The 17,711-nt window shown below is 40.6% G+C and overlaps 1 protein-coding gene across 1 annotated transcript in view; it reads right to left on the reverse strand.

Annotated features, from left to right (window-relative positions):
• FBH1 (F-box DNA helicase 1) overlaps nucleotides 1–17,711 on the reverse strand; it is a 71,339-nt gene that overhangs the window by 3,346 nt on the left and 50,282 nt on the right. The window contains exons 13-20 of the mRNA XM_068275973.1: nucleotides 15,539–15,675; nucleotides 14,818–14,917; nucleotides 11,164–11,285; nucleotides 9,226–9,301; nucleotides 8,785–8,979; nucleotides 7,494–7,616; nucleotides 4,424–4,530; nucleotides 414–545 (exon numbers count right to left, since the gene is read on the reverse strand). Of these exons, the coding sequence (XP_068132074.1) occupies nucleotides 414–545; nucleotides 4,424–4,530; nucleotides 7,494–7,616; nucleotides 8,785–8,979; nucleotides 9,226–9,301; nucleotides 11,164–11,285; nucleotides 14,818–14,917; nucleotides 15,539–15,675 (992 nt within the window). The remainder of the gene's footprint in view (nucleotides 1–413; nucleotides 546–4,423; nucleotides 4,531–7,493; nucleotides 7,617–8,784; nucleotides 8,980–9,225; nucleotides 9,302–11,163; nucleotides 11,286–14,817; nucleotides 14,918–15,538; nucleotides 15,676–17,711) is intronic.

Genomic DNA, 17,711 nt, shown 5'->3' on the forward strand with positions numbered 1-17,711 from the left:
ACCCTTATCTTGCTCCAACTAGACAAGTCCTGATCTAAATGAGTCATGAGGGGGGCATAGTTAATAAACAAACCTTTTAAATGTGAAGGGATCTTAATGCCCAAGTAGGTAATATCTGATGGATTCCATTGGAAGGGAAATTGGGATTAAGTTGTTGCATGAGATGGTGGTACAGATATATCAAGAGCCCATGACTTAGAATAGTTAATCTTGAGGTTCGAGATCAAACAAAAGTGCTTGAAATCCAGAAGCAGAATAGGGAGCGATCTCAATGGTTGGGTTAAGGAGAAAAGTAAGTCATCTGCAAAAGTAGAGACCTTAAATTCCTGCCGTCCAATCCTAATGCCTTCATTTTCATTAAGTGTTACAAAAGCAAACAAAAACAATGAAGGACAAACGTAAAGAATTCTTACATAAGTTATCGGCAGTTTTTTCATGGTCAGAATGGACTGTTCAGGAATGGGATTCTTGCAGTGCTGCAAAACGCATAACACAGGGCCCTCCTTCAGCACTTCACTGGTTAACTCTGCAGTTAGGAAGTATTGCTGAAAAGAGCCAAGAAATCAGTGAATCAATGGATGGCTACATTACACACACTGCAGTTATATTATTCTATAGACCATTTTTCCAGTAACATAAACATAACATTGTGCTATACAGTAAGATCATGCATGTACCCTGAAAATGACTGTTATAAAGCTTAACTCCAAAAAGGAAGCTATAGTTAAGTTGCACCGTAGCTCTAGGGCACTCAGTGGCAGGGTGAATAGCGGCACTGGGTCCCCAGGCTCCATTCTTGGCCAGGATACTATTTGCTTGTTCTCCCTGTGTTTGTATGGGCTACCTTTGGTTTCCGCCAGGATGAGTACAAGGTTCTCCAGCACCAGAGGCAGGGATTTCAAAGTATGCCAACCCCCCCTCCTGAATTGTGCACGCCTTAGTATAGGTAGCCATATGTGTCCCCAGTATTAGGTAGCCCCCCCCCCCCCCCCCCCGTATAGCTAGCCAGATATGCCTCCAGCAGTATACAGTATTATGTACCCTTGTTTGCTTCATTTATCGTACAGCACCAACGATTATGATGGCCCTATATAAATTATTAATAATCATCAACAGTGCTTTACAGAGCACACTGAAAGAGGAACCGTAACAACCCAACACATTAGGATGCAGTAAATTATATAGTTATTGTGACTACAGTTCCTCCTCGATCAGTTAAGGAAGAACTCAAGCCTAAACAAACATACTGTCATTAAGTTACATTAGTTATGTTAATTAAAATAGATAGGTAATATAATCTCTTACCCACCCTGTTTTAAAAGAACAGGCAAATGTTTGATTTCATGAGGGCAGCCATCTTTTTGGTTGAAAGGAGGTGACAGGGAGCATGAGACACCGTTCCAACTGTCCTGATCACCCCTCCCAGTTGCTGGGCAACATGAACAACAACATAGGAAATCCCATCATGCTTTGCACAGCATCAGGGAAAAAAAGCCCAGGCAGTTTTCTTTGATGGGTGGAGCTTAGCTAAAAATGCAGCTAAAAATGATGCTTTGGTAAGAAAAACAAAGTCCTGATGCTGTGAAACTGTTAAAGAAACATCAAGCCTTTTCAGTTCTGCGGAGTAGATTTTTAGTCTGGAGGTTCACATTAATGTCACTCACTGTCCCTCAGCAGAGCTCACTATGTAATAGCATCATTACATTTTACAAGCCATCTGTGAGAAAATATGCGTTAGAAATGTCGGAGGACCCCCCCCCCCCCCCCCCCCCACCAACACACACACACACACCTGAGTCTCCAGCACTGCAAGATGAGAAGAGAACGCCATCCATTTAAAGAGACACTGAAGTGAAAAAAAAATTATGATATAATTCATTGGTTGTGTAGTACAGCTAAGAAATAAAGCATTAGGAGCAGAGACATACAGTGGAGGAAATAATTATTTGACCCCTCACTGATTTTGTAAGTTTGTCCAATGACAAAGAAATGAAATGTCTCAGAACAGTATCATTTCAATGGTAGGTTTATTTTAACAGTGGCAGATAGCACATTAAAAGGAAAATCGAAAAAACAACCTTAAATAAAAGATAGCAACTGATTTGCATTTCATTGAGTGAAATAAGTTTTTGAACCCCTACCAACCATTAAGAGTTTTGGCTCCCACAGAGTGGTTAGACACTTCTACTCAATTAGTCACCCTCATTAAGGACACTTGTCTTAACTAGTCACCTGTATAAAAGACACCTGTCCACAGAATCAATCAGTCAAGCAGACTCCAAACTCTCCAACATGAGAAAGACCAAAGAGCTGTCCAAGGATGTCAGAGACAAAATTGTAGACCTGCACAAGGCTGGAATGGGCTACAAAACCATTAGCAAGAAGCTGGTAGAGAGGGTGACAACTGTTGGTGCGATTGTTCGAAAATGGAAGGAGCACAAAATGACCATCAATCGACCTCGCTCTGGGGCTCCACGCAAGATCTCACCTCATGGGGTGTCAATGGTTCTGAGAAAGGTGAAAAAGCATCCTAGAACTACACGGGAGGAGTTAGTGAATGACCTCAAATTAGCAGGGACCACAGTCACCAAGAAAACCATTGGAAACACATTACACCGCAATGGATTAAAATCCTGCAGGGCTCGCAAGGTCCCCCTGCTCAAGAAGGTACATGTGCAGGCCCGTCTGAAGTTTGCCAATGAACACCTGAATGATTCTGTGAGTGACTGGGAGAAGGTGCTGTGGTCTGATGAGACCAAAATAGAGCTCTTTGGCATTAACTCAACTCGCTGTGTTTGGAGGAAGAAAAATGCTGCCTATGACCCCCAAAACACCGTCCCCACCGTCAAGCATGGGGGTGGAAACATTTTGCTTTAGGGGTGTTTTTCTGCTAAGGGCACAGGACAACTTAATCGCATTAACGGGAAAATGGACGGAGCCATGTATCGTGAAATCCTGAACGACAACCTCCTTCCCTCTGCCAGGAAACTGAAAATGGGTCGTGGATGGGTGTTCCAGCACGACAATGACCCAAAACATACAGCAAAGGCAACAAAGGAGTGGCTCAAGAAGAAGCACATTAAGGTCATGGAGTGGCCTAGTCAGTCTCCGGACCTTAATCCAATAGAAAATCTATGGAGGGAGCTCAAGCTCAGAGTTGCACAGAGACAGCCTCGAAACCTTAGGGATTTAGAGATGATCTGCAAAGAGGAGTGGACCAACATTCCTCCTAAAATGTGTGCAAACTTTGTCATCAATTACAAGAAACGTTTGACCTCTGTGCTTGCAAACAAGGGTTTTTCCACTAAGTATTAAGTCTTTTATTGTTAGAGGGTTCAAAAACTTATTTCACTCAATGAAATGCAAATCAGTTGCTATCTTTTATTTAAGGTTATTTTTTCGATTTTCCTTTTGATGTGCTATCTGCCACTGTTAAAATAAACCTACCATTGAAATGATACTGTTCTGAGACTTTTCATTTCTTTGTCATTGGACAAACTTACAAAATCAGTGAGGGGTCAAATAATTATTTCCTCCACTGTAAGTCTAATATTTGTTTCCAGTACAGGAAGAGTTAAAAAACTCCAGTTGTTATCTATGCAAATAGCCATTGAGCTCTGCAACTTTGAAAGTTGCAGAGAGCTCTGACTTCTGATTAGATTATCTCCACTGTATTTGTGTTTTTGCAGAGAACAGTTCAGGACAGGTCAAAAGTTCACTGCCTGTTCTGCAAAAACTTTTAGAATGCTGAGTAATGTGTAAACTGCAAATATTAGAGAATGATGCAATGTTATAAAAAAAAAATCTGTATAACTAAAAATAAAAATATGAGAATATTTTTTTTGCTACCAATGTTCTAGTAATTACCCCTACTACACAACCAATTCATGATATCATAATTTTTTTTTCGCTTCAGTGTCTCTTTAACCACCACATCACTCACGCCACTCATTTAGCTGTAATGCCAAGAAACCCTCATAATCTAACAATCATATTTAATGGGTATTTGCAATAGGTTCAGGGCAGAAACAGGTAAGAACCTGCAATGAATTCCAAAATCTTTCCATAATATTCAGTATGTGCAGGTTTTATTATCTGGGGAGTTACAGGGACCAGTAATAAGAGCACTGCGGAAAGTGAGGCTTTGCCCACCAAAAGCTAAAATAATAGTTTGTGTAATATGTGCATTTTGTACACATTGGCTATTGTTTACATCCTTACTCAAGTTTATCCGTTTCTTCAGGCACACTACATTCCTGGATCACAGTTTTCAGTGTTACAACGTTAAGTGTTTCTAAACATCAATTCGTTATTTGCTCAAGTGAAGAAATACCTCAGAAACCCCTATCTCCAATGGGGCCCAAAACTTGGCAAATATTAAATAGAAGACTACCACTACTGCCAGCAGCAGACTAAGACCTACCCCAGCCAGAGTCAGAATATTTTCTATTGATTTGGATAGTACAAGGTGTTTCTTCGCTCGGGTTACTGCTACATAAAGCAAATTCCATTCATCTTCAACCACTGAAGCTGAAATATGAAAACCATAAAGTTAACTACATTCTTCACATGTCACTGTGCTATTTGCAAGAATATACTCTGTAAACATGGTTATATGATAACGCTGGCTACATAAATTGTGGAGTACGGTATCAGACTGTTTTAGAGTTCAAAGTGTATATGAACTAATGCTTAACCACTTTACCCCCGCGCGTACGTATTTCTCCGCCCCTTTTTCCATCCTTTAAAAACCAGGGACGGAGAAACACGTACTTTCCGCGTTCCCGACGCTGTCCGCGCTCCCGCTCGTAAACACGCCGCCCGCCACTAGTAAAACCGCCGCCGCCCGCTCGCCCGGAGATCAATGAACGGGAAAATCCATTCCCGTTCGTTGATCTAAGCCCCACAATGACCCGCTGCTCTCCTATGGGCAGCGCGATCATTGTGAGAAGAAACTCACGTGTCCAGCCTCCTTATTCTTCCTCCAAGCTTCCGGAAGGAGGCTTGGAGGTCGCAATAAAGCAAAAAGTTACTGTGGCCATCTTGTGGCCAAATAGTAAACTACACCCTACACATTTTTCACATACAAATAAATGACTTTTACACAAAAAATTAACTCATTACCTCCCACACTCCCCATTTTTTTTTTTTGTAATTAAAAAAAAATTCAAAAATTTACAATTAAAAAAAATACATAATTAGTTACCTTAGGGACTGAACTTTTTAAATATTTAAGTCAAGAAGGTATAACACTGTTACTTTATAAACTATGGGCTTGTAATTAGGGATGGACGCAAAACTGAAAAAAATGCACCTTTATTTCCAAATGAAATATTGGCGCCAAACATTGTGATAGGGACATAATTTAAACGGTTTTATAACCGGGACAAAAGGGCACATAAATTTCATGGGTTTTAATTACAGTAGCATGCATTATTTAAAAACTATAATGGCCGAAAACTGAAAAATAATTTTTTTTTTCCCCACATTTTTCCTATTTTCCCATTAAAACACATTTAGAAAAAAATAATTCTTGGCATAATGTCCCACCTAAAGAAAGCCTAATTGGTGGCGGAAAAAACAAGATATAGTTCATTTCATTGCGATAAGTAATGATAAAGTTATAGACGAATGAATGGAAGGAGCGCTGAAAGGTGAAAATTGCTCTGGTGGTCAGGGGGTAAAACCCCTCAGTGGTGAAGTGGTTAAAGGAAACCTGAACTGGGTAAAATTATTTAAAATAAACACATAAGGTAACGTCAAATGAACATTACATAGTTACCTTGTCAGTTCCTCTCAGAAGCTCACCATTTTCTTCTGACAATGATCCCTTTCAGTTCTGACAACATTTTGTCAGAACTGAAATATATCAGTTGCTGTCAGTTATCGCTGAGAGGACAACTGATGTGCCAGGTAATGTCCATCTTTCCCTATGGCTCAAGTGGGCGATGTTACAGTTTAACAGTTTGCTGACCAGGAAGCTGTTATGGGTAATGTCCATTTTCAAAATGGAGGATGAAGAATTCCATGGATCACAGTGGACAAACAGGACACGGTAGAGAAGAAAGAGATTGATGAGTAGACTACACAGGAGCTAAGTATGACCCGTGTATGTTTATTTTGACTTTTAATTTTCAGTTCAGGTTTTCTTTAAAAATGTAAGACTGGATTACTACCAGGATTATTTAACAGAATTTGTTGTCAACTAAAATTTTCAGCATAAGTATGGTTATTTTTGTCTTATGCTATATGTATTTTTCTTTTTTGTGTTACTCTGTCCAATGTTATTGAAAGGGCTGCGCAAAAAAAAAGGATAGACACGAGTGTGCATGTGCTGTCATACATTATGGTAAATGTGTATGGTCATTTGAAGTATGTCCTCAGCCTAAGTACCCACTGCAAGACTGAGTCGCTGGAAACTGTAGATGAATGAAGTTTCCACAATCTTTATGCTAAAGATCTTTACTGATGAGATGTGGACAACAGCAAATGACTGAAAGAAGATTACCAACAATAGGATTGTTAAATGAAGAAGGATGCAGGGGGATGTTCCATAGACTTTAGCGGATCTTTAAACATTGTTTAAAGATCCATACACATGGGGGTCATTGAACGAGTTTATCCATCATGACTGACTTTCAAAATGCAGGAGCATCGTCATAATTAGCCGTCTGTAACTGTTGTGTACTGAATCTTCTGTGAAAGATAGCTACAGGATGTCGGATGCATCGTTCATCAGTCATTTTGGCAGATGAAATCTTGCTGTGGGTATGGACCTTAAGGCAGCATTCAGAGTTGTATGTTAAATTTAATTTTGTTTTTTAATGCACAGATAAACATTGAAGATATGATGGAAACTACAATAGGTCCTTGTATTCTCTTCTGGAAAGGCATCTTGCTGTCAATAAAGTATTAAAAGAACACAAGTTCATATTTGTCCAGTACCCCATTAAAGGAAACCAGAGCTGTTCTAAATAAAACGTTTTATGCATACCTGGGGCTTCCTCCAGCCTCAAACGCACTGATGGCTCCCATGTCGTCATCCTCAGTCTTCTCGCAGCTCTGATACCGGGTTCTCGCACTTCCCATCAGTCGGGCCAGTCTACGTAGGAGAAGTGCGCCCTCTACGTATCTCTCCAGCGGCTGCTGGAGAGATACGCAAACAGCACACTTCACTTACGTCAGACTGGCTCCGACTGATGGGAAGTGCGAGAACCCGGTATCAGAGCTGCGAGAAGACTGAGGATGATGACATGGGAGCCATCCATGCGTATGAGGCTGGAGGAAGCCCCAGGTATGTATAAAATGTTTTATTTAGAACAGCTCCGGTACATGTTAAGTCAAAACCAGCTCTGCTGTTAATTTACTTCTTGACAAAGGTAAAAAGACAAGACAGGCTGCACTAGACAATGTCTAACTACATTGCACCAAAAACCTTTCAAACAGTCAATGTGTACATAGAAGTACTGTATGTCTCTGTACATTTCACTTACTCAGCGGAAGCTGTATTCTTTCCAGTGTATGTCTTGGAAAGTGGACTTTAACAAAATCATCAGTAATCTCTACAGTGTCAAACTCCATGCCTTTTGCTTTATGAACGGTTCCCAAAATATAATCTGAAAAATACATTAAAAGGGGGAAAAAAAACACACAAAATTAGGCATAGAAGCTGTCAATAGGTAAACAAAGTCACAGACGTTACCTGCAAGTAACACAGATCCTATTTTATATAGAATTATTTCAGGCAAACAAAAACCTTGAAAAGATCATATTTTGTGTACTTGTTATTGTACAATTTAAAGGACAACTGAAGTGAGATGAATATGGAGGCTGCCAGATTTATTTCCTTTTAAACAATACCAGTTGCCTGGCAGCCCTGCTGATCTATATGGCCGCAGTAGTGCCTGAATAACAACTTAAACAAGCATGCAGCTAATCTTCTGTGTCTGGTAAAAACTATACATCATAACCAATAGTCATATTCCTGATCACTGCACTGACTCCAGTGTTATACCTAAGGACTCCTAATACAAAGCTAATCATCCTAATCACAAACGTTTTCTCTTTTGTGTCATGACTGGGGTTAGTTGCTTTACCTGCATGAAGTAACTGAATGAACAATCACTCCTGCTCCAAAGAGAGAGAAACACATGATCTAGACTCCTTCAACCTAAACCAGAACATTGCACTGCCTTAGACTTGAACTAAGTCTAACTAACAGGCCAATTCCAATTGCCCTTCACAATGATTACTATAGTGTTTAGTGTTCAGCCAATTATAGGATGAAAGCAAATCCTCTTTTCTTTCAGGTATACACATAACAATGCAAATACATCCCTCTAAACTGGTATGGAGCTCACTATGCACATTTAACTTTGCTTTTATACGTCAGAATAAAAAAAAGTGTGGTGAATAAACAGTAATAAAAGCACTTAGGGCCCGTTTAGATCAGAAATGCAGATGGCCATGCGTGCGGAACGCGTGCGGACCGCAACGCGTACGAACGCATGGCCATCCGCGTTTGTGTGCGTTGCGTGGCTGATCCCATCACTGAAAAGTGAATGGGACAGCCACGCGTTTTTGCAAAATCTGCGTGCAGCATGCGTTCCTGGACCGCACAGGTCCGGAACGCATGCAGTGTGAACATCAGACATTGCACTCTATGCAATGCCTGATGTCGTGCGTTTTGGCCACCTGCACGCGTTTCCAAAACACGGCTGGAAACGCGTGCAGTGTGAACGGGCCCTAATAAAAACGGAATAGAGAAGTGTTGATTGATCAAACCTGCAGAACTTGTGAAAGGTGTGTTACAATCTTGTATTCTCTTCAGCAACTGAGGTATGCGGAAACTGTATTTCTCCACTATAGAAATTTTGCCTTCCAGTTCTACATCTTCAGCACTTACTGCATATTTCTTCAAAGCTGAAAATCCTCTTTTTTCCCACGATGCTATAAATCGATCTTTAAAACGGTACCCTACTAGAGAAAAGAAAATAGGACCTTTAAAAATAATTTTTATACCAGAGGATCCAGTCTAGTGTTCAGAATAACTATATGCAGTTTCATCAGTTGATTAGAACTATAGTTATAGTATAGGAAGTATAGTATGGAAGGTTTTTGGTTGTTGATGTCACACCCATGTGGCACAACAGATCAACAAATATTGTATAAGTAAAAAAAACTGTAATTAAACTGCAACAGAAAAAAAAAACCCAAATATCTTACGTCTTTGTCTTTCTGATTGAGGTTGAAGCAATGTCCATATATCCAAGATTTTGTTAAGCCCAAAATTTTCTGGCCCCTGAAATAAAAAAAAAAAAGTTAAACCTTTCTTATATTACAGAAATGTTTCCAACATAACCTATGTCATTTTATTTGATGCTTCCATTGGAAGGCCTATTACAGAGAATCTAAGTATGCTCTTTTTTTATTTTAGCTACAGCCAGAAAAAATTATTTTAAAGTCTAACCCCAGACATAACTATAAATCATACTTTCATAACCCTTATTCCCCGAAACTGGTAAAGGGCGCAGGAGCCCTTATGGGAAAAAAACAGCGCCGCCATAAGCACCTATTATAAAAGCCATGATTTGCAGCAAAGGATGGAAATCTGGACGCACGGCAGCCCAAATTCGCGGCCTTTGCCAAAAAATTGTGGCTTCCATAATGGCCGCAATATGCGGCAAGCAAGGTTTTATAGCATGTCAGTCATGTTTTATAAACGTAATTAAAATAAAAGTTAAGTTTCAATTTATTCTCACGGATTATCTATTATACAATTTTCTCTGAGTCCTACTTTGAACGTGTGATGGCAAAAGTGGAAGCGAGTGTCAGCATGCCACTTATACTTACCTCTTCTAGAAATCCATTTCTAGGGCTTTTTCACCACTCCCAGTGCATTTCTGAGTTTTGTGAAATCTGACTTTGTGTAGTCAGCCACATTGGTACAATGCTGAATACGGTAACAGTAAATTCGGGCGCCTGAGGCTAGTGGACAAATCGGGCGCCGCCATTCACTCCTATAATAAATATCGTTTAATGGGCGCCCGATAGGAAAAAAGGGCGCCGGAGAAAAATAACGTTTTAAAAGCGGCGCCCGGAGACTTAATGTTTTATTACTGTTTCTCATGATTACACATTATTTAATGATTTATACATTTTTAAATTTTATTTTTAAACGAAAAACAGTACAATATTTTTTTTAAAACATTATTTTTAAACGAAAAACAGTACATTTTTTTTTTTACATTATTTTTAAACGAAAAAACCAACAGGGGGGTCTTAGGTTTAGGCACCAACAGGGGGGTCTTAGGTTTAGGCACCAACAGGGGGGTCTTAGGTTTAGGCACCAACAGGGGGTCTTAGGTTTAGGCACCAACAGGGGGGTCTTAGGTTTAGGCACCAACAGGGGGGTCTTAGGTTTAGACACCAACAGGGGGTCTTAGGTTTAGGCACCAACAGGGGGGTCTTAGGTTTAGGCACCAACAGGGGGGTCTTAGGTTTAGGCACCAACAGGGGGGTCTTAGGTTTAGGCACCAACAGGGGGGTCTTAGGTTTAGGCACTAACAGGGGGGTCTTAGGTTTAGGCACTAACAGGGGGGTCTAGGGGTTAGGGGTAGGTACAGGGAGGGTTACTTAGGCACCAACAGGGGGGGTCTTAGGTTTAGGCATCAACAGGGGGGTCTAGGGGTTAGGGGTAGGTACAGGGAGGGTTACTTAGTAATTTTTTTTTAAACGTTATTATACGTTTCACTATTTAAACGAAAGATTAACGTTTTTACAATTGCCGATTTAATGCACATTATTTAATGATTTATAACTTTATAAAACATTAATTTTAAACGAAATACAGTACAATACATTTTTAAACGTTATCCATGCTTATCGTTAAAAACCCGGCGCCCTTTTTTCCCAGCGCCCCTTTTTAACGTACGCGCTGAATACTACAGAACCCTCACATGGCAGTGAGTGCCTAAATTTGCCAACTTCAATAAAAGATTTGTAGCCAACTCTGCAACCAGGGTATGTATAAGAAGCACACAAATTCTCATGGCCACCCTTGCCATCATAAGGCTTTGGATGAAATTCTTTTTTACAGCATAGCATGCAACCAAGGAAATAAGTTAGGAAACCATCATGAAAAAAGCAGATCATAAAACATACCCCTATGATATGAATCCTTGAAGGAGACTCCCCTTCAGTAACACGGACAGCGTGATCAAATACACTGCTATTACTTCTGCATAAAATGGCAACATTTGATTGGGAGGGCTCACGCACAGTTCCTGTAAAAACATAGCAAACACAGTGCAACTTGTAGATTTGGAACAACGGTCAGCGTTTTGAGTAATGCAATGTAAAAAAAAAACACTTATTGCAAGTTGTTGTAACACACAGGAGCCACTAATACATATAAAGGGGAACTGTGATAAAAGAGAAATGGGAATTTCAACTTTATTTATTAGATGCAGGTTTATGCCCAGTTGCAACAGTGACAACAAAAAAATAAATCTCCTAATTCACAAATAAATATTGACCCAGTTAAAAAAGTAAATGTAGTCAATGAAAACAATTATCTGCAGTGATCTCTCCAGAGGCATATAAGTGGGCATTCAGCCTGGCTAATTTAGTCAGAGCATTTGGCAGTACATTTATGTTCAGTGAGAAAGCGATTTATTGACCCTGTCAAGTGACAGGCAGCCTATTGGGCCAATCAAAGTGCAGGGAAGAATTCCTTTAATGCCACTGGATCCGAAGGGGCTCAGGGCGGCACAAGTGGAGTGCCCATTATTGGCAAGGAGCGCGCATAAGTTACTAAGGCACTACCGCAGCATAGCATGCACTGAGAGAACGCTCCTCCGATTGAGCTCAATTACGCACGCTACGCTGCCACTAGGGTGCATAGCGTGCAGGGACTTAAAAAGAAGGCGTGCTGGTGTAACAGCTCGAGTAACAGGGGGTCACTTGTGCTAATTACTTTAGTGAATTAACCCCAATGTGCCCTGCTCAAATGCCTTTGAGTTCTGTTTGTGATGAACACAGATGGTTCTGGTCATTGCTGAATTAAATAAGCCTTCATTTTATCACTCGAGTTAGGCAGAAAATATCTAAAGCTGGCCACACACACACACACATCAATTTTGATCACTCCGATTTAATCTGCCAGTAATCTATTGCTAAAACAAATCTACTCAATTGATTTTGTGCTGTTTATCGATCAGACATGTTGGAAAATTTCTATGGGATGGGGCAGGCCAGGAGCGATGCGGGATCGATGGCTCATAGCTTTGCCTTGCATACAGCAGTACAGCAATTGCAGTTTGATTCAAGCTCGATAGATTTTGTCTGTACCCTTGGCTATCTATAGTGGGGGACAACTTTGGAGGTGGGGGCTACCAAATACCGAGGGCAGCTCTGGCAACGTACAACAAGGAAGAATTTGAACACCCTGCTATTTTGCAAGTTCTCCCACTTAGAATTAATGGAGGGGTCTGAAATGCACATTGTAGGTGCATTCCCACTGTTAGAGACAAAAATTTCAGGAAATCACATTGTATGATTTTTAAAGACTGTATTTGTATTGTACTGCTGTACATAAGTATTTGAACACCTGAGAAAATCAGTGTTAATATTTGGTACAGAAGCCTTTCTGTACCAATTGCAGAGGTCAAAAGTTTCCAGTAGTTCTTGACCCAGTTTGCACACACTGCAACAGCTATTTTGGCGCACTCCTCCACATACAACTTTAGATCTGTCAGCTTTAGGGGCTGTCACTGAGCAACACGGAGTTTTAGCTACCTCCAAAGATTTTCTATTGGATTTAGGTCTGGAGACTGGCTAGGCCACTCCAGAACCATGATCTGCTTCTTATGGAGCCACTCCTTCGTTATCCTGGCTGTGTGCTTCGGGTCATTGTCATGTTGGAAGACCTAGCCACAACCCATCTTCAATGCTTTGACTGAGGGAAGGAGGTTGTTACTCAAAATCTCACAATACATGGCAACCATCATCCTCTCCTTAATACAGTGCAGTCATTTTGTCCCCTTTGCAGAAAAGCACCCCCAAAGCATGATATCACCCCCATGCTTCACAGTAGGGATGGTGTTCTTGGGATTCAACGCATCCTTCTTTTTCCTCCAAACACGGCGAGTGAAATTTAGACCAAAAAGTTCTACTTTGGTGTCTGACCACATGACTTTCTCCCGTGCCTCCTCTGGATCATCCCAATGGTATCTGGCAAACTTCAGATGGACCTGAACATGTGATGACTTGAGCAGGGGAACCTTCCATGCAATGTATGATTTGTAACCATAATGGCGTAGTATTCTGCAGTGACCTTTGAAACTGTGTTCCCAGCTCACTTCATGTCTTTGACCAGCACCTCCCTTCTAGTTCTGGGCTGATTCCTCACCTTTCTTATCATCAGTGATACCACACGGGGTGAGATCTTACATAGAGACCCAGTCTGAGGGAGACTGACAGTCGTCTTTAGCCTCTTCTATTTTCTAACAATTGCTCCAACAGTTGATCTATTTTCACCAAGCTGCTTGGCAATTGCCCCGTAGCCCTTTCCAACCTTGTAGAGGTTCACAATTTTGTCTTTGGTGTCTTTTGATAGCTCTTTGGTCTTGAGGTGCGTACACAAATGCGACTATAGTCGTTTGAAACAATTGTTCCCCGATCGTTTCAAACGACGATCGTTTAAAAAAAAGCAGCCAACGACCATTAAGTCTAACGACGGACGAGCTAGATCGTTAAAAACGAACAATCTAGATTGGCAGATTTTTTCCAACGACGATCGTTTGCAAAAGTAGTACATCGTTGGAAACGGTCGTTCGTACTAGGCTTGACATGCGCATTTCACTATTTCTCCATGGAACGTTTCATTTTTATGCGCAGGCGCAATAGTTGCTTTTACGTGATGTAACGTTCGTTCTAACGATCAGATCGTTACACACCTTTTAAAACTAACTTTACTTAGGTCGTTCTTTCATCAATTAAAAGTTCGTTCGTCGTTGACAACGAACGATCGTTGTCGCATGTGTGTACGTAGCTTTGCCCATGGTAGTATTTGGAGTCTGACTGACTGTGGGGTAAACAGGTGTATTTAAAGAGCTCAGACAATTTAGATTAATGAGTGGAGTAGAGGTGGACATTTTTAAAGTCAGAGTAACAGGTCTGTGAGAGCTAGAAATGATTGCCAGGTGTTCAAATACTTATGTGCAGCAGTGCAATACAAATAAAGTCTTTAAAAATCATACAATGTGATTTCATGATTTTTTTTTTAAATGCTGTCTCTCACTATGGGAATGCACCTACAATGTGAATTTCAGACTCCTACATGATTTCTAAGTGGGAGAGCTTGCAAAATTGCAGTGTGTTCAAATACTTATTATGTTCTTCACTGTAAGGGGGGCAAAACCTATTACTGTTGGTGGGCACATGGACATCTGTCTACATATCCTATTACTTTTGGGGGTACAGCTAGCTAGATAGGGGGGCTCTGTTTAATTATCTGCAGGAATTTTTTATTCTAATAAAAATAGTGCACATTTAATTTTCCCTACCTAAACTTTCCTACCACCATTTCCAGTTCCAATCCAGCTACTTTTTTAAGCCACACGGCTGGGAACAAATTCAGGCACTAACCTATACTTGGAGCTTAATGTATGGCTCAAGGGGTTATCTAGCTACGTTTAGAAGTATAAGGAAAAATATAACAACTATTCAAGGGTTTATAGGAAAATACCACAAATGCATAAGACATGCATGTTTTCAATGCAGATAACAATAGGCAGATGAGCACTCAAACCTTACCTGCCTGCTTACCACCAACTAAGGTCTTATTCCGTATCTTCTTACAAACATCAAGTATGGTATCTCCAATATAAGCTATTTCAGCTCCAAATCGAAAACTCTACAACACAAGAACAGAAATAAATGTCATATGGTAAACAGTGCTGTTATAAGAAAAATGCCAGGGTCTCTGCAAATGCTTCTGACTCTCATCAAATCACTATCTACTTCTAGGAGCAAAATAATGCCTCGATTTGCATTTCCATATTCACTGGACAGGATGTCTTCTCTAGTCAGCCTGTAGATGAGCAACACTGAGATGGTGCTATGCCATTAAGCCCCCTTTCTAGCGGCCCCCTCAGAACATCACCCAAACTACCATGCATATCCTCCGCCCGTGTTTAGCAATATTAATAGAGATGACTTTGGCAAATTCTGAAAATTCAAGACCATTTTAAGAATTTCCATGTAGAGCTGAAAGGTAGATTTCTGCTAAACGTGTGAGAGAAAAATCAGCCATTGTCAGACTGTGTCATGTTTCTATGACAAACTCCATTTAAATATGAACTGTAGAAAGGAAAGGTGCCTTGCTTTCATCCCAATGCAGAAACTATAAAATCAAAATAGAAAAGTCTGTAAAGGTTACTAAATAGACATCCAGAATGTCTGCTCCTGGAAGAGACAATTCTGAGGGTTGCTAAACAGATATGTTTCAATAAATACCATGATAGGTTGTACTTACCTGAGTAAGGTAGAAGATATGCGTGTGTGGCACTTCACACAGGGCATTCACTGCTCCACGGAAGGTATAAATTTGTTGGTGAGGATCTCCCACAAATATCTTGCCACATGTTTGGGACAAGACAATTGCCATAATAGCTGTAACCAAACAAATAGTGATGGTAGAAAAATGTTTTTGGACATGTTAAAGGATACTGGTATTTTCAGCTCTTTTTAATAATAAATCATTTCATTAGATGGCATGATTGATTTTGCACCCATTCTACATTTCATTATGCTGCAGCAGACTACCCTTTCAGAAAGTTTGCACAATAGTGATCTTAAAATTGATTCTGTGATCAACTTTAAGCAGATAAGACATGCTGGAAATTAATTTGACCCATCAATCTGACAGGTAATTGCATGGTGTGTAGAAGAATATTAAAGAATGGCACGGGTCCCTGATAAGTATACCAGATAATCAACACATTTATTGAAAACATTGTAGACTATTTACACACTGCTTGATTGCATGCAAAAATCAGCGTTTTTAAAGCCAGTTTAAAGAGAACCAGAGATGAAGCACCCTCATGTATTTTATTACATTTATCAGTGGGAACATGACAGTAAACACCTACCCTGCTTTTAGTTTCATTGTTATCTGCTTAATTAGTCTATTAGCAGCTGTGATAAGAATCCACCGACTATTCAGTCGAGGTTTGACCTGGAATCAATATAGCTGAGTCACTCTTCTGTGGAGTTTTTTCAAGCACAAGCCTTCCCCCTCCTGGCTTAGATCTTCTGCTTTGCATACTGAGAGCTGTGATGACTGGGAGGGGCTGCTCCTGAGAGAGAAGCTCTGTGGCTGTAATATGATCCCTGTGTGCTCTGTGTGCACTCTGTCTGCATACTGTAGATACTGAAACTGCAGTTTCATTCCTATGAGAGACACTTCCTACAGGCAGATATCATACCAAAATGAAAGCACATAGATGAAAGGCTGCATTTAGCCTAGATAGCAGCCTAGTCTCATATAGCCTAGACAGCACATCCAGAACAATTTATAATCCGGAAGCAGAAGGAATATGAGCCGGCGGCCATATTTGATTTTTCCTGGAGCAATAATGGATAAAAAACACTAAAAAAGGCACACCAGAGCGGCAAAATTATCAGGTAGAGCATTTATTCTTTACAAGCTATCAACTGATATGTTTATTTTGTGTGAAACGTTCATCTCTGGTTCCCTTTAAAAATCTGCTGGAGCAACAGCACCTCATTAAATGCTCAAGACTTTAGCTAGCTAAGCTGGCACAACACCCTCCAACACTTCTCATACCAACACATGGGCCCAAACAGTCACACTTATAGCCATATGAGCAGTAAATCCCGAGTGATTGATCTGTAAGCTCCCTTTAGGGGGCATAGAGTCCACCTGCGCAGCAGCGATAATGATGATACAACACGTGTAGCCACACCAGGTCATTCAAGTGGGATACAGTACATTCCAATGCAATAATTTCACCACCTCCGTTGTGCTTGTCTTCACGTGGGTACCCACCGGTCCACCTAAGTACAGCAGCCACGCTCAAGGCTATGTACACACTGCGGGGTGATATCTCCAGGCCAGTGACTGCTCTCAGTTAGGCAACCACGTGGGACGCAGTCCCAATAGCGGTCTCACAGTAGCGATGGAGTAGGGAGGTGATCACCATGACGCACTGGCTCCGCCCATCAACACGGTGTGTACCTAGCATACGCCTAACAGTAACGGCAATGCTGAAATGTTCTACATGTTCTTGTATGCACCCTAATTCTTTAGAAAATGTAAAAGATGAATACCTATTCCCACCAATCTCCACTTGCCAGTGTGCTCATTGTTTAGATACTGCCTCTCTCTAGTAGAGAGACAATCTCTCCTTTGAAATGGATGGAGTCATATACTTACTGCATAATGTCACCTAGCAGCCAGAGAGAGCAAAAGTGCAGTGGGTAATTAAATATTTCACTGGCTGTTCCAAACACTTGACTTCATCCACCTATGGCAGCAGTTGTGGAGAGGAGATATGGTAGCCTTTGAGGGGGTTGTAGGGTAATGTTCCTCTACATTATTTTTGTATGCACCTTATGAATGCCAGTGCTTGATAAGTATCCCTTGAAATAGGCAAGATTATCTCATGCACCTCCTAAAATACACA

This window comes from Hyperolius riggenbachi, chromosome 3 (genome assembly GCF_040937935.1).
Source record: "Hyperolius riggenbachi isolate aHypRig1 chromosome 3, aHypRig1.pri, whole genome shotgun sequence".
NCBI classification, from domain to species: Eukaryota; Metazoa; Chordata; class Amphibia; order Anura; family Hyperoliidae; genus Hyperolius; species Hyperolius riggenbachi.